The sequence below is a fragment of the Mirounga angustirostris genome, unplaced genomic scaffold (assembly GCF_029215605.1).
Source record: "Mirounga angustirostris isolate CCGP_5_RB_7025 unplaced genomic scaffold, mMirAng1.0.hap1 SCAF_5, whole genome shotgun sequence".
Lineage (NCBI taxonomy): Eukaryota > Metazoa > Chordata > Mammalia > Carnivora > Phocidae > Mirounga > Mirounga angustirostris.
Window position 1 is genome coordinate 62276223 of NW_026991713.1, and position 22318 is coordinate 62298540.

Below are 22318 nucleotides of genomic sequence, written 5' to 3' on the forward strand. Positions count from 1 at the left end.
GCCTGGGTGGCTCAGTCGGTTAAGTGTCTGCCTTCGGCTCAGGTCATGATCCAAAGGTCCTGGGATTGAGCCCAGCATCGGGCTCCTTGCTCAGCAGGGAGCCTGCCGCTCCTCATACTTGCACTTGCGCGCTCTCTCTGACAAATAAATAATAAAAATAAAATCTTAAAAAGAAAAGAAAATATTTCCAAAATACTGCAGCATCAGCCACCACCTAGATGACGTTTTAAGCCCACATTGTTAGTGATTCTTTTAAAAGGATGGAGGTGTAAATAGGTTTAGTCCCGAGAAGACTTGATGAACTGCAGACCCCAAACACTAATACCAGTTTACCCACTTAGTCAAATAGTTTTCTGTTGCTAAAGGTCACATCATTGCCATATTTAAACTCGAAAAAAATTGTTATTCTGCCTTTCTTTGCTCTAAGCTGAACATTTTTCTATCTGTAGTCTTGTTTCACCATTGAAGTATGCTTTTATATTCCGTATGTGCTGCCAATAAAAAGTATGAGTATTTGAAAAGAAAAACCAAAATTGCTTAGCTTAAAAATTGAAAGCATTTTGGCAGAACTGATATAAATGGAAATATTGTCACCATGTAATAAAACAAAGCTCAGGCATAGTAAACTACAGGCCCAGTCACCATACAAATGACAGGAAAGTCAGCACTTCATTTATCCCAAGGTTGTTACTAGAACTTCATTTTCCCTTTCTCTGTTGTAAGCTTTTCCTGTGTGTCTTACAGGAGCCAAATACTGTAACAGGACAGAAGTAATCTGGGAATTGCGTTCTCGGTGTTGTCCTCCCTCATTTAGCTCTCCCTTCTTAATCTGGGTTTAATTTCAGAACTAAAATAAGATGTAACAATTTGAAGATCCTGATTTGAGACATTTCTTTTAGCTCCGCCCTCTGGAATGCTTCTTTATTGGATAGGACCAATGAATCTAAATGTATCAGCTTCTCTTGGCACCTTAGTTTATGAGTGTTAAAAACGGCTAACACTGACTACTATGTGCTAGTCCTGGTCTGAGCACTCCTATGACCTCATTTAATTGTTATAACAAGGGCATCAGCCTCTTTATAGATGAGGCGATTGAAAGGCCAAAAAGTAACTTTCCCACATCACATTGCTGGTAAATAGGCAATTGGCATTTCAACTTGAATAGCTTAACTCCAGGGCCCACATTGTCATTACCAAACCATCCTATATAATACATAGTACACGTTTCAAGCAAGGTTAAGACACCAACCTGGGTTTTTGGCAGGACCAGGAACACATCAAAGCATTTGCGTGATGCTCTGATTATAGAGTATGTTTTAGCTCACAAGTTGCCAACTGGTAAACTAATTTTGTTTGGCCTGTGCTAAATTTGAAACAACTTTGAATGCTTTTGGGTAAGCGTTTGTCTGCCAGATGAACAGGGCAGGTCCCTCTGTGATCCTACCCCAGTGGTAGCTAAGAAATATTAAGCTTACTCATTTGCACTACCTCCCTGCCCCTGACAGTATTTAGCCTATTCCTGTGTCATTTTTCAGTGTCTCAGACAAACTTCAACAAGGAGGTTCTGTCTAGTAAGTCATCTATGAGTGACTGGGGATCACAGGACTAATAATGCATCCCTTGCCTACTACATAATGAGGAAGCCCACCACCTCAGCTCTTGTGAAAAGGCTGCAGTGAATTTATAGTGTATCTGACAATCGCTCTTGGTTACTAAAACCTGAGACGTAAGACCTGAAGTGAATAAGGAGGCTTGTCTGAAGAGTTGTCTTTGCCCCAAAGCTAGTGTTAGTCACTGTTCTTAGAATAGTTTGATCTTGGGCTTCTTCTGGGGTCATCTTCACATAGCCACACAAGCCTGTGAGGTATATGGGGCAATTTGTAATATGTTAAAAAGTTACATTTGTTGAAGACTAATAGCACATTAATGTACTCAGCATTTTCAAATGTAGCATTTATTCCATTTTACAAATAAGTAGGATAAGGCTCCAAAAGGGTACATGAGCTTGCTCAAGGTCACAGGAAGTGGCAGAGTTAGAGCTTGAAACCAACTCTGGTGCCTTTTCTACTATACTATAATAGGGATATTCTCCTTCTATGGATTTATAGTCTACATTCTACATTAACGCATAGGCTATTGATGCCAAGGGGTGATGACATTCCTAAAGCCCTAAGTAATAACAGTAGGGCTAAAATGAGATTCAGTGATTGTCTCACGGTGTATGCAGAGGAGAGAAAAGGAGTAAACTACAACTTCACAGATCCCAACACAAACCATACGGATTCAGAAAAAAAAAAAAAGGTGGGGCACCTGGCTGACTCAGTCAGTTAAGCAATCAACTCTTGATCTCATCTCAGATCTCGATCTCAGTCATGAGTGCAAGCCTGGTGCTGGACTCTGTTCTGGGTTGTGGAGCCTACTTCAAAACAATAAACCATAGGGATTCAGGTTTCCAGGAAGGCAGTCTGGCACTGTTTTAAAAGCAGTCCAAGCGATTCCAATTCAGCCTGACAAACATTTGAGACCCATAGGTCATTTCCCTCCCTCGGCGCTTTTTTTTTTTTTTTTAATGAAAGGCTTTTCTCTGCTCAGGTGCCAAAAGATCATGAGACCTGGATAATACAGCTCAGGATTTAGACTGAGCTCAGGATTTAGAATTACTATTTAATTCTAATAATTTAGAATTAGTATTCTAATATTTATTTTAATTATTTAGAATTTATTTGATTTCTAAAACAGTACTAGAATACAAAAGCACTCAGTGTGTTGGCTCTCAATGTCCTTATCAGAAGTAGCCATCCTGGGGTGTCTGGTTGCCTCAGTCAGTTAAGCGGCTCAGGTCATGATCCTGGGGTCCTGGGATCCAGCCCCAGAGTCGGAGTTGGAGTCCTGGCTTCCTGCTCAGCGGGGAGCCTGCTTCTCCCTCATCCTCTGCCCCTCCCCCTGCTTGTGTTCTCTCTTTCTGTCAAATAAATAAAATCTTAAAAAAAAAAAAAATGCAGCCAAGTGTATTACAAGAATAGTCAAAGTGCAAGTTTTGCTGAGGGCATTTGGCACAATCGCAGCTCCCAGTTATTAACTCATAGGCTATTTCAGCTCCCAGTTATTATTTTATGTGCCATAAACCATTCATGTATCTGTAAGCTATTTCTTTTCTGAAATAAAAGTCAGTATAGCTGTACTGAATAAAGGCCTCTATTGATGTGCTGATTATAGGTCCTACATGCCAGTTACAATATTTAAATACTTGCAAATCAGGGGGTGCCTGGGTGGCTCAGTCGGTTGAGTGTCTGCCTTCTGCTAGGTTTGTGGTCCCAGGGTCCTGGGATCGAGTCCCACGTCGGGCTCCCTGCTCAGCAGGAAGCCTGCTTCTCACTCTGCCTGCCACTTCCCCTGCTTGTGCTCTTTCTCTCTGTCAAATAAATAAAATCTTTTAACAATAAATACATAAATAAATAAATACTTGGAAATCAGTCTAACCCTTTTCCATTTTTTTTGTCCTTAGTACCGTCTGGGATTGACAGCTCAGCCTGAACTCTACCTTCTGAACACTGTGGATACTGACTCACTTGTGTCTAGATGACTGACAGCCTGAGAGACTGTATAAGAACCACTTTGTCTTAATCCTTTTGTGCCAGGTGTCCTGTTAACATATCTCTGTTAGTTCAGAGGTGAGTTTTGTTCAGATTTTGAACAAAAGGCAAAGATTTCCTCGTGGGAAGGGTGTTAAAAGCTGACAACTGTAATTGTAGGACAGAGACCCACCCACAGTCCTACAATAGCCAGAGTTAAATGATTGGCCTATCATGGCTACACACCCCTATGGGCTTGTGTCTTGACTTCTGGCATTTATAAAATATATATGTGTATATATTTATGTAAACCTGAACATATCCATTTGGGTAGAGTTTTAAGGTTATATAAAATTGATAGGTCTTATTTTTTTTTAAGATAGTATTCAGATAAATCAGATATTTGTTTTATCTGGGTCACAAGTGAGAAAGGAGAGGGAGTAATGCTCTTTTTCAGAATGATCTGGTCAAATTAACTTACCTTTTTTAAAGTGATACTTGACTATGGCCAGTTAAATTCCATCGGTCGGTTTTAATTGACCAGACCTTTATCAACTACTTCATATCAGCACATCATTTCTAAGGAAAACATTTCTTCTTTTCAAGCAGTCATATTTGGTCCCGGCCATTGGTGTGCTTTGTAATTATAATTCTCTCTATTGCTTTTCTTGAAATCTTGTCAGAGGTATGATGGTATTTTCCAAAGAGCCTAATATCTTGTAATAAGTTCAGAAACAATGCTCTAACCAATGATTAGTCTTCCATGTGACATTGTAACTCAGCCCATTCTAGCATTCAGGTTTTAGGTATAAAAAGAAGAAACTTCTAACACTTAATTTTGTAAAGACCTAATAGAAGATGATGGAGGTATTTGTTTTCTTTCTAATGTTTGTAGAGTTCTACCAAGTCTTTTCTTCCCATTTTTCCCATTAAAACTCCAAACACTATTTCTAGGTCCAAAATCTATTTCCAGGAATAGCTAATATTTCTAATGTTGAATTTCCCTGAATGCTAAGCATTTTACTTTAAGGTATTTATACCAAGTAATATGAGATTAGAACTAGACTAGGACTTAGACGACTAGTTCTCATGTCATAAACTGCCTGCATGTGGATTATAGACGCTTTTTGACCCCTTTTCCTAACTGGGACTTTTTTCTGTAAGATTTTTATAATAAAAATGTTAATACTTAAAAATGGAAAGACTTTGCATAATTATTTGATGGAAAAGGAGATTTTCAACACGGGGCTCACATTCCTGCATGGAGTTACAGTTGGCTGGAGTGAGTGGTAGCTGTCCATCTTCATGGACTATACTGCAGGGCGGCACACACTCCCATTTCCTTCTAGCCGCAGAGGCATGCGTTTGCAAACACTGAAGCTTTCATATGACTTTGAGCATCATTTTTCTCTTTCAGCTTAAAAGGTAAATATCTGTCTTATTTTAAAATTTAGTGCTTTTCAGTAAGACGTTTGTAGTTGTTAAATCCAGACATTTTCATTTATAAAGACTTGGCCCTCTAAGTGGCAAGTTTTCTAAGATGATACTTTAAAATTTTCTCATTTCTACGTCGGGGGCCCTTGAAACTTCTGGTAAGAGTAGCATCCTTCTGATCTTAAAAATGAAACTGAATTAGCATCAGTTAACAGCTTTCACTTGAAAAAGAGATTTTTAAAATGAGTTTCAGTATTGTAGATTCTTTATACACAGATAGCAACTCTAGATGGACCAATTTGGATTTTCCTCCCTTCTTGGGCAATTAAGTTTCTCAGTTTCATTACTAGAGAGTGTTAGGAGAAAGAAAAAAAAAAAAGGTTAAAAAATCCTGTTTTGCCACTCCTAAAAAGTTGAGGTGCTTGGTTAAACAGAGACTAAATACTTGGGGGATTCTTTAACTCATCTCCCTCCTTTAGCTATATGTTACTAGGAAGAGACTGGAGTTTACAAAAGTTTATAAGTATATCCGTCAGGTCATATAATTCCTGTAATCAAGAAATTTGATCACCTGAGTCATGCTAAAACCAGGAGAAGAGAGTGATTTCTAAAGAGTGAGTCTTGGGTACACTTCTTTTCTAAGTTAAGAACATTTAATCATTCTCTAATTTATGTACAAATCTAGATTTCTTTTCTTTTCCTTTTTTTTTTTTTTAGTTTTATTTATTTATTTGACAGAGAGAGAGCACAAGCAGGGGGAGTGGGAGAGGGAGAAGCAGACCCCCCTCTGAGCAGGGAGCCTGATGCAGGACTTGATCCCAGGACCCTGGGATCATGAGCTGAAGGCAGACACTTAACCGACTGAGCCACCCAGGCGCCCCCTTAAGTCTGTTTTTAGTGCACAGTATATATTGAGAGAGTAGAATCTTCCCAGTAGCCTGATGAGAAATACCTTTTCATTGTGTAATCAACTTGAAGGGTGACATTTCTATGCCAGCTGTTCTTAGTTTCGCTGACCTCCGTGGAGCATATTTGATCCAGCTGCTGGACTATGTAGTGGAATAAAGCAGTTGGATTCTTTCCTTGCCTATTTTCCAAAGAGGACAGTGTTGACCAAAATAGGTATACTTGTTGGTGGCACTAGAAGAGCCTCCTGATAGGTAAATGACAATTTCAAAAATTATTACCGGTGCCAATGGAGAGAAGTGTATATAATACACAGAATAGTGGGCTAATATCTGGAATGCAGACATATTTTCAGATATTCTTACATCTTTTCCTTTCCCAAATACTAGACTTTACCTTCCTGTCAGATTAACCCACCACTAAAGGAGACCTCAAGGAAAAGGAAATAACCACCACAGATCATTTTATAGTACATTCTTGATTTTATTTCAGTGAATATTTTTTCATTTGTTTTTTTCCCAGGCTTGGAGTCTTAGGGGAGTAAATTGGAGTCACAGCAGTTAGGACTTCAACAAAGTCTAGTTAATTTTTTAGAACCTTAGGGCAGTTATAGAGGAGTTTGAGGTCACAGGTATAGTTAACATTTAACGTCTACTTTGGTTTCTAGTGTCATACCAGACTAACTCCTTTCACCCCCACAATTGCCATCTGGGGGAAAGGGAATTTTTTTTTAGCAATTTACCTTTGTGATCCTAGAAATACTGTCAAGAAGTATAAAAATACACAGATATATTAAAATGTTAAACATTGATGTTTGTGGCAAAATAGTCAAGTTTTTAGATTAGAGTGAGGTGCACAGTGGTAAACCAAATTTTATTTTATTTTTTATTATTTTTTAAAGATTTTATTTATTTATTTGACAGAGAGAGACACAGCGAGAGAGAGAGCACAAGCAGGGGGAGTGGGAGAGGGAGAAGCAGGCTTCCCGCCGAGCAGGGAGCCCGATGCGGGGCTCGATCCCAGGACCCTGGGATCATGACCTGAGCTGAAGGCAGACGCTTAACGACTGAGCCACCCAGGCACCCCGGTAAACCAAATTTTAATAACAACATGACCATTCTCCTCTGATACAATTGTTTCCCATTCTCAAAAGGAATTTATGAAAGCTCTAATTACCTTGCCCTATATGGAGAGAATTAAGTGATGAATAGAGTATCACATTTAATATGGATATAGATAATTTTTCTGTAGCCACTATTATAACTCCTAATTTTCAGATTGGTTTGGCATAATATAGATTATTTTCTGCCACTAACTAGAAAGTAAAAATTCTAAAAGTCAGAAAATCATATCCTAGGTTCTGAAAGACAATAAGGATATTTTTGAGTTGACTGTGATTGCTGATTTGGAAATCAACTTTGTAAACAATTGAGACTTACTATACAAGGCTATGAGAATCCTGTCTCATTCTTCTGCAGTATAATTTGCTACATATTGAGAATTTATTCTTCATAATAAATAGTTTTCAGAAGCCTCTTGTCTTAGATGCAGCTTCATTTTTTGGACACATTGAAGAATCGAGGTCTGATGTAATCCTTATACATAGAATAGAGAACACCTAGAAACAAAAAGATGTATATAAATATGGTATCTGTGGAAAAGAAACGCTGAATTTCTTCCACTTGTATTTTCCCAAAACTATCCCTCAACTTAAAAAACAAACAGATGCCTTCCATCTTCTTAACTTTTGGCTTGGATCATATAAGCGGCTCCAGACACACAAACAAACCCAAAAAAGTTAGAGCCCTTTAAGATCAATATAAATCAAAACCCAAATTTATAATGTTACTATGCCACCCTAGAATTTGAATTTTAAAATATGGGTGAAAAAGGAGAGTCGGGAGATTTGGCTAGATACGAAGATAAAAACAATAGACATCTCAACCTAGCACACCTCTCTTCAGCGCCTACTTGTGTTCAGTGTCTCGTGGGAAACGAAGGTGAAAGGGATAGAATCCTCGCTTCTAGAGGTTTACAGTCTAGTGGGTGAATTAGCTAGTAGTCAAGGGGAATAGCCTGAGGGATAGAGTTGTTTCATTGCCGTGCAGGAATGTCACCAAATGTGTCACCAAATGTTCGTACCCAAAGGAAGTTAAGGAGTCCACTCACCTCCCACCCCCAAACATATCAGTTATCAAGACGCCAGCTATCTAGTAGATTGTCTAAACTAAATCCTTTACTTCCTTTCCTTCTGCTTTTTTTTCTGACACTGCTTGTTGGTATCTTCAAAGAGTGCACAGAGAATAAAGGGTGGGTAAAGTTGTTCTCATCTACACACTGTAGCCAAGCGAGGCAGCTGTTGGCACAATTTTCTAACACAATAGTAGTATAACTGTCACAGATGTATAAAATCCAAGGCAAAAACATGGTTACTTGATGCATTGTGGTACCAATGGAAACATTCTCAGATGCAGAGAGAATTGTAGAACTCATTTCCCTGTGCTTATTAGACACAGGTAATTCTTACCTCTTGCCTATCTCTTAAATGTTGGTGTTCCCTGGAGCTCTGATCTCAGCTCTTTTCTCACCTCATTCATACCTGTTGCTTCACTGGTAAGCAAGTTAGACCTCTCTTCTGAATGTGAGACCCATATACTCATTATACCATATGTGAAATTTCCACATACATAGGGGGCTGCCAAACTTTTAAATTGTGCATAAATAAATAAGTTGAGAATGCCCCTCGAAGTTTTCGTTTATTTGTAAACAATATAAATGTACTCTGGCCAATCTATATATGAGTAAAGCTTTTTTGTTTTCAAGATAAAAATATTTTCAGGCAGCCCTCTCGGATCTGCCCCCTCTTCAGAAGCTTTTGTACTCTCACTCAATAAACTTTACTATCGCTCAATAAACTTTGCATTGCTGCCCACAAAAAAAGAAAAAAAAGATAAAAAGATTTTCTTCCCGCATACCCATGGATCTCCTTATACATCTTCTAGGGTATGAGTACTCTAATTTGGAGACATCTGCCATAGACATCTCAGTCAGTATAATATAAAATTAAGAGTTCAGGCTCTGGAGTAGATAGCCCATGCAATTGTGAGCAAGAAGTTGTTTTCCTCTCTAAGCCTTGGTTTCCTTATCTGGAAATGGGATTATAACAGCATCTACCTCTTAGGGTATTGTTAATAAAGACTTTGGACTTTGTCCGGAGTTCTTGGCATAGAGTTTTTAAAATGCTTGGAATTTCCCAGATAGAGAGGGGCACCTGGGTGGCTCAGTTGTTGAACATCTGCCTTCGGCTCAGGTCATGATCCCAGGGTCCTGGGATCGAGCCCTGCATCGGGCTCTCTGCTCAATGCGGAGCCTACTTCTCCCTCTGCCTGCCACTCCCCCTGCTTATGCATGCTCTCTTTCTCTCAGTTGAATAAATAAATAAAATCTTGGGGCGCCTGGGTGGCTCAGTTGGTTAAGCGACTGCCTTCAGCTCAGGTCATGATCCCGGAGTCCCGGGATCGAGTCCCGCATCGGGCTCCCTGCTCGGCAGGGAGTCTGCTTCTCCCTCTGACCCTCCTCCCTCTCATGCTCTCTGTCTCTCATTCTCTCTGTCTCAAATAAATAAATAAAATCTTTAAAAAAAAAAAAGTAATAAATAAATAAATAAATAAATAAAATCTTAAAAAAAACTTCCCAGATAGAGGAGTATCTTTGTTACTCATGAGCCCCTTGGATTATACCTGAATTTATGTTAATGGGGTGACCCATGGTGGGCTCCTAGATAACTTCAGGATGTGGCTAGTCATGCCAGAAAGACCAACCATATGATTAGAGGGTTCTTAGACCTCCAGGGAGCGGAGTAGGACTGGAGATTAAGTTCTGTCATGAGGCCAGTGATTCAGTCAATCATGCCTACATAATGAAGCCACAATAAAAACTCTGGATGCTGAAGCTCAGTAGAGTTTCTTGGTTGGTAGACACATTGATGTGCTGGAAGGGTGGCATGCCCTGATTCCATAGGGAAAGGATATAAAGCTTTGAGTTTGGGACCCTCCCATACCTCCCTACATGTCTCAATTTGCCTGGTCTTGATTTATATACTTCTTAACAAAACTGTAGTAAGTATAGAGCCTTCCTGAGTTCGTAAGTTGTTCTAGTGAAATACCAAACCTGAGGGAGTCTTGGGAACCTCTGAATTTGCAGCCAGTTGGTCAGAAGTGCAGGTGGCCTGGGCACCTCCCCGGTGGCTGGTGCCTGCAGTAACAGCAGTCTCTGGGAACCATGTCTGTAAACCTGTGGCATCTAAGGTGAGCTGCAGGTGGTTGGCATTGGTACTGAAGTGTATTGCGGTACACCAGGTGGTGTGAAGGAGGTTATTAAGATTAAATCACTGGGGTGTACACCTAACCTAACACTATATGTTAACTCTACTGGAATGAAAAGAAAAACTTAATAAGAAAGTTTACCTACAAAAAAAGATTAAATGAGATAGTAATATATAAGTTGCACATCATAAACACTCATTACTATTAGCTATTACTGTTTTGTCCAACATGCACTTATCCTCCCACCAAACCTGTTCTTCGTTCTTGATAGTAGTGAAAGCATACCTTTTATCTGGTTGCCCAAACCAGAAACCTAGGAATCATCCTTGACTCCTCCTTCCTTCCTTCTTTTTCCCAATCACTTAGTTGGTGAGTCCTGAATGTTTCTAGAATCCATCTCCTCCCCATTTTCACTATTCGTGCTTTAATTCAGACCTAGTTCATCGTCTAAGTGACTTCTCTGCCTTTGTTCTCACCCCTACTTTACAAATCCTCTCTAATCATTTTCCTTTTCCTCATAGTGAAATATAATATGCATGGAAAATGGTAGACACAATCTAAACAACCAGATTAACAGATAGTTGTAGAGTGAATTACCTGGAATTGCGGGTCAAGAAATAGAATATAGGAAGCATCCTGGAAGCCCCCCAGCTTTCCCTCTCTGACCATATCTCCCCTCCTTTCCACAGATAACCACTGTTCTGTCTTTTGTTAGTGTGACCCTCTGTTTAAACAGTTTCATATTGCCTGTGTTTGAGCAGGCATCTTTCTCAGCTGCCATCGTGACTACCTTACTCCCCTGTTTAAATCTTCCACTGACTCATGTCATCTTGTTAATGCCTCAGCTTGCAACCATATACATCTATCGGGGATTTGTTTTCTATCAGCTTAGCTATGCTGTAACTGTTTTTTGCAGAATTCCCGTCCCTGCATATTTCTGGGTTAGCTTGGCTCACAAGAGACATTTTGCTTGAGATTTGAAGGTGAAAGTTGAAGCAGCAGCTGCTATTTGCTTTTACCCTTGGAGGGCTTGGTGCAGGGTGCCAGGCGCTGTTACAGCTTGTGCATGTTGTTGTTCACCTGCTGGCTCACCTTGCCATTGTTGGGCAGCAGTCAGACCCCCAGATCTTTCAGCTCCTTCTGGATCTCCTCCTTTAGCTTCTTCAGCTCCTAGGCCAGGGGATGAGCGCCATGATAGGGGGTCCAGCTTCTCCTACAGGTCACACCATGATCAAAGTTGGAGTCAGTAAAAGACTGACCCAAGTTTTTCTTTGTGAGTTCCAGCTCTTCCTTGAAGATCCCAGTTTATTTTTCCTTCCAACTGCTGCCTTGCTAACTTTAGGCCCCCGCCTTAGAAACGTAAGCAACAGTCTAACATGGACTGTTTAACCAGCTCTCAAAATTGGTTAGGGTCATATTTCTATAATAAATCCCTTTTTGTATATCACTACTGGTAGTTTTGCTTCTCTGACTGAACCCTGACTGATACAGATTTTGGTATCAGAAGCTTCCAGAGGAACATAACCATGAGGATAGGTTCTGGGTCATCTGGAATTGGTTCTCTGATCTGATTAGATTTAAAGATATTAATAGCCTTTTTTTTTTTCAGTAGTAAAGAGGATGCTAGCAGTCCATGGCATGCAGTAGTAAAATATTTTTTTAGATTGTCACTATAAATAACCTTAATCAGATGCCTATAGAAACCAGGCTTTGGGTGATCAGATATTTACTGTCATAGGACATTTAGTGGAGATAAGGGGTATAATTAGGCTGGTTTCTTCTAAGTGTGCTGGAGAACTTGGGAACACAAAATGATAGACTCAGGGCTTTTAATTCCTTAATCCAGGTTCTGTGAGGGACCTGAAAGCTGTATGACTTTCCAGAAAAAAACTCAGCTCCCATAGTTATGAGGCTGATATTTTTTTTAAAGATTTTTATTTATTTATCTGAGAGAGAGAATGAGAGAGAGCATGAGAGGGAGGAGGGTCAGAGGGAGAAGCAGACTCCCCGCTGAGCAGGGAGCCTGACGTGGGACTCGATCCCGGGACTCCAGGATCATGACCTGAGCTGAAGGCAGTTGCTTAACCAACTGAGCTACCCAGGCGCCCAAGGCTGATATTTTTGAAAACATACACAGGAACTAATCCTGTTGGTGACTAATTACAACAGTAATAAAACTCCCAACCTCACAGAGTCTCCTATGTCCAACTTAGGGCATTTCTTTGGAAAGAGTGGGATCCTGAAAATCAGGAAGGGGACCTATGGGCAGGTTTCCGTGTCCTTGGACCCCTGTATCTGAGACTCCTTTGCACTCCTTCCTGCGAATGACTAAACCTTGGCCTGAAAGGTAATTTCCACTAAATGAAGTTGAAATGCCAGAGTTTTCTTGGTTTACGTCCAGGGTACAGCAGTATGGCAGTCATTCTTCTTTACGGGGGCAATTTCATTCCCCAGGGAAATCTGGCAATGTCTGGAGGCATTTTTGGTTGTCACATTGGAGGTGGATGGGGGCTATTTGCATGGTAGATGCTGGGGATGCTGCTGAACATCCTGTAAAGCACATGACAGCCCTCCACAACAAAGAATATTCAGTCCAAAATGTCAGTAGTGCTGAGATTGAGAAACCCTGCTGTTAAGGAGGGTACCCAAGGGCTTAGGGAGATTGGAATGTTCCAGTGGATTTATCCTGCTCCCTCACCCCCTAAATAGATCTATTTCCTTCACCAAGGCTGTGCGAATTATCCTTATATTTGTGACGGGAGTCCCTGGCATCCTTAGGGAGTTCTGTGCGCCTGTCTTCTGTAAGCCAGAAATGACAGTGGGAATTGCTAGGCTTTCTGAAGTCAGTGGAGATGATGGGATTCTGAGTGGCAGGGGTCAAGTGGCATCATTTAATTGACTAAGACAGGAAAAGCATGATTACTCTAATGCGCAGCAAAGACTAAACAGTAATCCGCATAGTCTAAGCCACAAAGATCTTTGGCATTGGCTGATTGATTAAGGTGTCCCTAGAGTTGAAAGTGGTGGGCAGCATATAAGCAGAAAAGCTCTAGGTTTGGTGAGTAGAAGTTTCACTTGAATCATCACAGTAGACAGCCATGGCCCCCTGACCAAGTCCCAGATTTGAGTCACTTTACAGACCTAGAGTCCCTTGAATAAAGGAGAGGTCAGACCTCCTTAAGAAAAGACCCTGTTACACAGCCAAAAATATAAATACTGTAAATGCTCCGTCTATCCTTTCCTAAAGGGATCTGTGACCGTTCAGCAAGGTGCCTGTGCACGAGGAAGGGCAAATAATCACATTTGTGAGAGATTATTAAATATTGGTTCTGAATTGATACTGATGCCTTGAGAATTAGGGTGGTCTACCAGTCAAGCTAGGAGTTTATGGAGGTCAGGTTGGGCTTGTGGGTCCCTGAATTATTTCGCCAGTTCTGGAATGTGTAATTGGAATGGACAAACCCAGCAACTGTCAGAATCCTCACGTTGGTTCCCTGTGGTGTAAGGGCTATTATGGTTAGGAAAGCCCACTGTAAGCCATTCTACTTGCCATAATCTAGACTGCAAGGACTTTGATCATCTCTCCATTCCACAGGACATTGCGTTAGTCCATTGAATCGATCTGATCTATCAAGGGGAAATTAGGTTACTACTATACGGTACAAAGGTAGGGTAAGGAGGTGTCTGTCTGGAATACATATCTTCTGGGGCATTTTTTAGTACTCCCATATCCTGTGATTAAAGACAATGGAAAACTATACCCAATACAAGCAGGATGGCTAATGACCCAGACAATTTAGGAATAAGGTATGGGTCACCATTCCAGTCAAATAACCTTGAATAGCCAAGGTGCTTACTGAAGGCAAAGGGAGTATGAAATGGCTAGAACATGGTTAGAACACCAGCCATGGTGTTCTACTACCAGTTGTAGAAACAACGTCTGATAGCTATGAAAATTTCTTCCTTATTTTGATTTGAATACATTTGTGTATACATTAACCATTTTTTTTCCTATTTGCTACTTCCCTTTATCTGCCATCGAATGTAAGAAGTGTTAATAATAATTATCCTTATATTTCAGAATTTAGCTTACAGGATATCAAAGGGGAATGTGACTCTGCTCAAAGACAAATCAACACCACTCAAAGATGGATAAAGGGATTTTGTATCACCTTTTGGGAGAGAATTAGCATGTTTTTGGTTATACATTGGATGGTTGATTTTGCCATTGTTTTAATTTCAAAGTTAGGTGTAATAAAAGAGGTGTTATAAGGATGCCAGGTTGACAAGGGGTAGACAATGGTGAATTTGTATTGTGTCAACTTAGCTAAACTGTAACTACATTTTCCGGAATTCCTTTCCTTTTGTTCCCTGAGTTCTTGCAGAAGGGAAATTTGCATAAGATTTAGAAGGCAGAAGTGAAGCAGCAGCCAAGTTCATTTTATGCTCGGAAGGCCCTGTTGCAGCATATTTTTGCTTATCTGCTGGTCCCCTTTGTTGGTATGGGGCAGCAGCTAGGATTACAGCTACTGTGGCTTCTGCTGAATTTCCTCCTTCACCTTTTCTGACTCCTTGGCCAGGTCCATGTTTGGCTCCAAGATGAAGGGCATCATTTTTTCCCCTGTCACTCCCATCATCGAATTTAGAGGCTTAGAGATGGTGAGAAATCCACAAGGGTTCCAAACAGTTCATCCTGTGTGTTCCCAGCTCATCCTTGCAGGTTCCAGATTTTTCTTGCATCTCTCACTTTATATCTCCTTTTGCATTCTAAGTGCTTGCCCTGCCCACTTCGGGCCCCAGCTGCTGATACATTCACAAGAGCCTCACAATTACGTAATTCCAAATGCCTATAATAAATCTCTTATTATAGATTACTACTAGTAGCTTTGCTTCTCTCATCAAACACCGATTGATTCACTTACCACACCAAGCTACGTTGAGTTCCACTAATGTGCCATGCTTCTGTGCCTTTGTTTTTTCCTCTGTCTAGAATCCTGATCTCCTTCTCTGACCAGCTAATTCTTCCACATGCTTGGCTCGTATAATTTACATCCTGAGGAAAGCCTCCCCTGGACTCTCAGCCCTAGTTAAAGGCCCCTCCTTTGTGTTTGTGCTTCCAGAGCAAACTGTGCTATCTCTGTCATAGTATCTGTGATTTATACTGGCTTCTTCTGTTCTTGGTCGTTCTCCCTGAGGAGACCAGCCTCTTTGAGGGAAGGGACTGAGTCTTATCTTTGTGTCTCTAGACTGGCACAGGGCCTTGCACATAGCAAGTGCACAGCAGATGTTTGCTACATGATGAAAATGGCACTCTAATTCTGTGGTGAAGTTTCTCGTATTTTGTTCAACAGCTGCATATCACAGGTCATGGTAATAAGATAATTACCATATAACTCCCTATACGCAAGCCCCACACCCATCATTCCATAATCCTAGACCTCCTCTTAGGCTGACTCTACCCTGCACAGCATGAAGGAGAACCAAGAACATTGTAACTTGTTCTCATTAATGTAGACAAAAAGAAAATTAGATAATTAAGGTCCTAAAGTGGACTTCTTGTTAGAACTATCTGGTTTAGCTGTTGATATAACTGAAATTAACCAGATAATTTTACAGCTGTTCTTTGGATTTGACTGTATTAAGTATTACTTAATTTACAGACTAATTAGAAAAGGTTTGCCTATTGCTCAGACTGGGAATAAAAGGAGAACAGATACTGAGACTTGTGGGCTCTAAAAATGTATTCTTCCCAGTTAAACTACATTAATAATTATATCTGCTATTCACGTAGGCTGGGAACTTGACTTAGAGAGCGTTAAAGGCTGAAATCTAGAACCACTGCTTTAGTTGGGTTACAGAGGGTACGAACTATTCACTGCTCCTTTCATTATACAAGATAACAGAACCCATAACCTAGTTCTCTACCTTTTTAAAAATTTTTTAGGTATAATTGACCTACAACATTATATTAGTTTCAGGTGTACAACAAGGATTCATTACTTGCATGTACTGTAGTGATCCCCACAGTAAGTCCATTAACATTTGTAACCTGCATAGTTAAAGGATTTTTTTCCTTGTGATGAGAACTTTTAAGATCTACTCTCTTAGCAACTTTCAGATATACCAAACAGTATCATTAACTACAGTCAGAATGCTGTACATTACATCCCCAGGACTTACTTATTTTATTTTATTATTTTTATTATTTAAGATTTTATTTATTTGAGAGACAGAGCGTGTGCGAGAGCGGGGGGGGGGGGGAGGGGGAAGGGTGAGGGACAGGCAGACTCCCCACTGAGTGCAGAGCCCAATGTGGGGCTTGATCCCATGACCCTGAGATCATGACCTGAGCCGAAATCAAGAGTTGGACGCTCAACGGATTAAACCCCCAGATTCCCCAGGACTTACTTATTTTATAACTGGAAGTTTGTACCTTTTGTCGACTGTTTTTTTTTCTTTCAGTGCTTAAAATACCAAGAAATTAAAGCCCCTTATGGGGAAGCAACTTCAGCCAAGTGAAGTTCGCTGTCTTTCTTACCATTCCGCCTCTGTTATATCATCTTGACCCAATATTCATTTTCTAAAATAAGTTAAAATATACTCAAAGATAGCTGAACACAAGACAGAAATTAAGCAGGTTACCTAGAGTCACAGCTCCTACAACAAATCCTTGGGCAGCAACTCTCATGTGAATAAGATGAATGGACATTTTCTGATCTTTTCTGTACTTTAACTTGTAAAGACCATAGGATGCCACAGTCATAAAACCTGCTATTCCTGTGAATTAAAAAAGTAGAGGTTATGTAAATAGTAGGCTAGAATCCCCAAGATTTAGAGGGCTGAATAGAAGACTGTCCAAAGGATCAGTACTTGGAAGAGAAGCAGACCAGATACCAAAGAATACTTTAAGAAGAACTATGCTGGATTTGATCCACCAGATTTAAAAATAGACTCATGGATTCAATATTTGCAGTTTTGACTCTTCCCAAAAAAACCTGAATCATGTAGTGTAGTAATTTCTAATATTCCTGAGGCATGATTTCATATTGTGCATGGTGAAAGGCTTTTATTTAGGGGCAAGTCACTAAGCTGGCGAGCAAACCAACCAAACATTCCAGCATCCATAGCTTTTAAATGTTTGGCTTTACTCCTCTCTACTTGCTATCAAATAAGGAGTAAATATTTTGATCTTCTATAAAAATGAGATATTTAAATTTTAATGAGATGAAAAGGTATGAATATTTGCCTAAGAAGTATGTGACTCCAGAAAGATCTGTGACTCTTCTAAACTCCAGAGGTACACACAAATATTTCTGTATTCCCTACAAATTTCAAGGGGTGAATATACTGCTGTGACAACCAAGATCCTATGTAATTGGCTCTAAGACAGAAAACTGATCAACTGAATAGGAAAGATTCTAGAAAGAGATTTAAAACACCGTGAGAACATAATTCATGACAAATCAAAATAACCAAATAACAGATCAAGGAATAGTTACTTAATAAATACCATCAGTACAATCTTTTGGTAGGGTGAACTAATTTGGATTTGTATCTCACAGCAGACCTACAAAAAAAATTCTGCATGGGTTAGAATTAAATGTAAAAACAAAAAAAAAATCAATAAAAACTAGAAGAAAACAGAATAGCATATTTATAACATCTAAAAGAAGGTAAAGTAGACTTTAGAGAAAATGAGGACAAAATGCCATATTTTTGACATGAGAATAGAGAAAACTTTGCATAATAAAAGCATGGGTCTATATTTTGGCTTCTCTCATATCTTTTTTTTTTTTTTTTTAAGATTTTATTTATTTATTTGATAGAGAGAGACACAGCAAGAGAGGGAACACCAGCAGGGGGAGTGGGAGAGGGAGAAGCAGGCTTCCCACTGAGCAGGGAGCCCGATGCAGGGCTTGATCCCAGGACCCTGGGATCATGACCCGAGCCAAAGGCAGATGCTTAACGACTGAGCCACCCAGGCGCCCCTTCTCTCTTGTATCTTGTTGATGTATGTATCTATCCCTCTAGCAACACCACACGGTCTTGATTACTGTAGCCATATAGTACGCCTCTATCAGGTACAGTGATTTCTCCCACTTTATCCTTTTTTTTTTCCAAAGATCATTTTAGGCATTCTAGGACTTCTGCCTTCACATGTAAATTTTAGAATAAGCATGTCTTATCTACAAGAAACCTTGCTGGGATTTTGATAGGAATTAACGAAACCTATAGATCAATTTGGAGAGAACTGACATATATTCTTTATATTTATATTCTTCTTTACTATACATATTTAGTCTTGCAATCCATAGACACGATACTACATGTAATCTTTACATTATTTAGGTCCTTTCTGATTTCTTTCATTAACATTTTGTAATTTTCAGCATACAGATTGTACACATGTTTTGTTAAGCATATATCTATGCATTTCATTTTCTTTGGAGTGATTGTGAATGGTGTTATGTTTTTAATTTCAGTTTCCGTATGTTGTTAATATATAGACATGCAATTGATATTTATGTAGGATAGCAAGTTTTGATTAGTTGGCACATGTGTGTCTCTATGGGGGTGGGTGAGGATATATATTCTTTCAGAATCCATTTAATAGATGGAAGTAAGAGAGTAATTGCATTTACATGTATATTTTATAGGCCAACTAGCAAATGAAATAAAAATTAAAATGACAAACAAAACCAGCAAAAAACAAATACTAATAAAACAGTGGTAGGCACGTTGACAAACAGGTACAATGCTGAAAGCTCTGTAAGTTTAGCCAAATCTTAAGAACTCTGGAAATATATAAGTGGTATTAAACTGAACATGCTTCCTGCCCTGGAAATTCATATTCCAAGGAAATAAGCAAAAGAAACATCAGGAAGTTGACACAAAGATGTTTATGGCTACACTACATATGAGGAAAAACTAAACAACAACAAAAACTGAACAACAACAAACAGAAATGGCCCAGAGGAAAGACTACCATAGCTATGAAAAAAATGGCAAGTATAGGAAATACTAACACACAGAAATGTACATATGAAAATGTTAAGTGAAAGGAGCAAAAACAAATTATCAACAGAGTTTCAATATATGTATATAATGTATGCACAGGCCTTGACAGTGATCATAAGACAAATTTAAACAATATAAATAGATTATAATGATGGAAGTTGCTTAATAAATAAGAATGTTTTGTAAATTTTCTGCATAGGACACTCTATCCTGCAGTAGGAAATACATAGTAGATATTATTAAAATAACAATAGCTAAACTATTCAACAGTATATATTCAAATTTTATCATTTATTTTTCTAGCAAAATCTTGATTCTCTTCCCTTATCAAATCAAGGCTCTGTTCTTAGTCAAATTGGTTTTGTTTCCTTTGGAGATTAAAGTCAGAACCTTTACTGTTTTCCATATAGTGTCTCTGCAGTTTGTATATAATTGAATTTAGCTGGAAACACTTTTATCTTTCTACTTTAATCACCCTAAATGTCTCTGGAAAAATAATTCAATTTATGATAGGTACAGTGATTAATCTCTGTTCACGAAAGTGACCTGTTCAAGTGGCATCAAGTTCTTGAATTGTTTTTCTAGTTAAAAATGCTAAGGAGGATGAATTAATCACTATAACATTATTTGCTTCCATTTTTTATGGATGCTATTATCAAGTTTTAATCAAATTAAATTAAACTTCTAAACAGCATATTACTATAAAGTAAAATTTTTATTCTTTCTGATATGGGAATCATGACACAAAGTTGCTAGATTTGCAGTGACAATGAAAACCTAACGACATACCTATTCGGAAGGTTTTAAGGAATTAATCACTTATGTAAGTGTAACTTACATAATGTCTCATTTAAATAAGTTATTTTAATAGTTTCCAGGCCAAACGAATACCAGGGAAGACTCAATCAAGGCTGCAGTATATAATAATGCTTAGATTAGTTTAAGCATCCAAAAGAAGAAAGAGAAAGCTTAGGTTTTTAAAACATAATATTGGTGCTTAGATTTTGTGGGGTTTTTTTAAAGTCCAGATACATATAGTATTTGTTCTAAATGTAAACATATTAAATCTGTGTTGGGAAAGGAAAAAGAGGCTAAGACTCCAGGTCTAATTATAATAACACTTCTTTAATCTAGAGTTTACTTAACCATCAACCTCAACATCTGGAACACATCAGGAAACCAGCAAAAAGGGCCACTGAACATGCACATCACAAAGTTCATGCCCTCAAGTGTCCAGACAGGTAGGTAGCCTAGGCTTTCACTCAGAGCTTCTTGACTCTGAATTGACTCACAATTCCTTTAAACTTATGTATCTAGCTTCTGGTGCCACAGAATACTGGAGGCAGAAATTTTTGATTGTACTCAACATTAATTGGAAGAGACAGAAAAATCTGTAAACATCAGACACAAGACCTTAAAGGTTGGAGTTAGGGGACAAAGAGACACCGACATCTCAGTCACTAACAGACTTTCAGTATAATAAGCTGATGCTGCTGATGATCTTGCATCATCACAGAAATGTTAAAGTGCATTCAATCTAGTCCAGTTAGAGTGGGTAGGAATTAGTAATTTGAGACAGACCTCTAATGAAGGGCAGTTAAATAAATAAGATTTGAAGCTTCCTAATAAGAATAATAGCTAACATTTATTGGGGATTTGCCATATACTGGAAACTGTTCTGAAAGTTTAACTCACCTTAGAGGGGGTTAGCTTCAATTACCTGAAAAAATTCAATGATATAAAACATTTCATTCCTCAAAGATACTGGATAAAGCATTGTGATTGCAGACAGTTCTCCAGTGTCCAGTCAAGGCTCATACTTACCTACGGGGACAAATGGGGAGTCCCTAGATTTCCTGATCAGCCGGGAGAGTTGGCCTTCTTCCTCATCTGCTGACCACTGGTTATCTGAAGACATTTTTCTCTGTGGTTGCTGCAAATCATTAAAAATCCATTTATCCTCTCCCAATATATTGTTGATCATGTGTTCATCTGTCTTCAATTTGCTTGATCTGCCTGTCTGCCCAACTGAAATAAAGTCATGTTGCCTTCACCCTTTTCATTATGGAATCCTTTCGTTTTGTTTGGGGTAAAGGGTAAAAGTAAAGAGAGGTGATGATAATCAGATTCCATGAATACCGAGTAAAGACATCATAATTGGGTTTTTCAGTCTCCTTTCACTGCTAAGCATTTGAGGTCATTGGGAACCTCAGAACTTCTTCCACAAACAGTAAGAGAATACTTTTACAAAATACCATTTTATTTATTTATTTTTAAGCATTTTTTAAAAATTTTTATTTATTTATTCATGAGAGACAGAGAGAGAGAGGCAGAGGGAGAAGCAGGCTCCCAAGGAGCAGGGAGCCCGATGTGGGACTCGATCCCAGGACCCTGAGATCATGACCTGAGCCGAAGGCAGACGCTTAACCATCTGAGCCACCCAGGCGCCCCTACAAAATACCATTTTAAAGAATGATGGCAGTGCCAACATAGGCAAAATTACCTCCAAATTTGCAGGGATGGGAGAGTGATCACTGCAATTCTTCAGAATGTGCAGGGCGTTATAGAGTCATTGAGATATTTACCGAGCACCCACCACGTGACAGGTGCTATGCTAGACAATGGAAATAATCTTCCTTGTCTACACAGGAATGAGGAAACTCGCAAGAGCAACTATAATCACAGTCACCACAGTTTAGCAAGCACCTCAGTCCGTGATCCATGCAACCCACCATTTTCACCTAATACGGTGGCTTCATCCTATGAATCAGCTTTCATCAGAAAATGTAACCTGGTAAGTGGCAGAAGCACCATACCTGTGGCGTACCCCACCACCTGCTGTCTGTCTCCTGGTGTTCCTTCAGCAGGAAGCTGTAGATCAGAAGAGGGTTTGTAAGGCCGGGACACATTTATGTGCAATTTCCTACTAATTGACAACGGGAAAGCCCAGAAACAACCCTCCCCAAACGCCCGGGGGGGCGTGGCCATCTGCTATTGGCCAAGGTTTCCACATCCCCTGCTTGGAAACTCACAAGTAACAGCACCTGGACCACAAACACTAGG

At 39.3% G+C, this 22318-nt stretch overlaps 2 protein-coding genes across 3 annotated transcripts in view; one reads left to right on the forward strand and one right to left on the reverse strand.

Annotated features, from left to right (window-relative positions):
* Window positions 1-4769, forward strand: part of SLC11A2 (solute carrier family 11 member 2) — a 37981-nt gene extending 33212 nt beyond the window's left edge. For both annotated transcript variants that reach the window (XM_064591244.1, XM_045873441.3), the window contains exon 17: window positions 3506-4769. In XM_064591244.1, coding sequence (XP_064447314.1) covers window positions 3506-3583 — 78 coding nt within the window. In that variant the 3' untranslated portion in view covers window positions 3584-4769. The remainder of the gene's footprint in view (window positions 1-3505) is intronic.
* Window positions 4770-7465: 2696 nt separating this feature from the next.
* HIGD1C (HIG1 hypoxia inducible domain family member 1C) lies at window positions 7466-21173 on the reverse strand. The gene is made up of 3 exons (XM_045873442.3): window positions 21080-21173; window positions 16880-17014; window positions 7466-7530 (listed from the first exon to the last, which is right to left on the reverse strand). Exons 1-3 carry the CDS (start codon window positions 21171-21173, stop codon window positions 7466-7468), a joined length of 294 nt encoding a protein of 97 aa, XP_045729398.1.
* Window positions 21174-22318: the final 1145 nt, after the last annotated feature.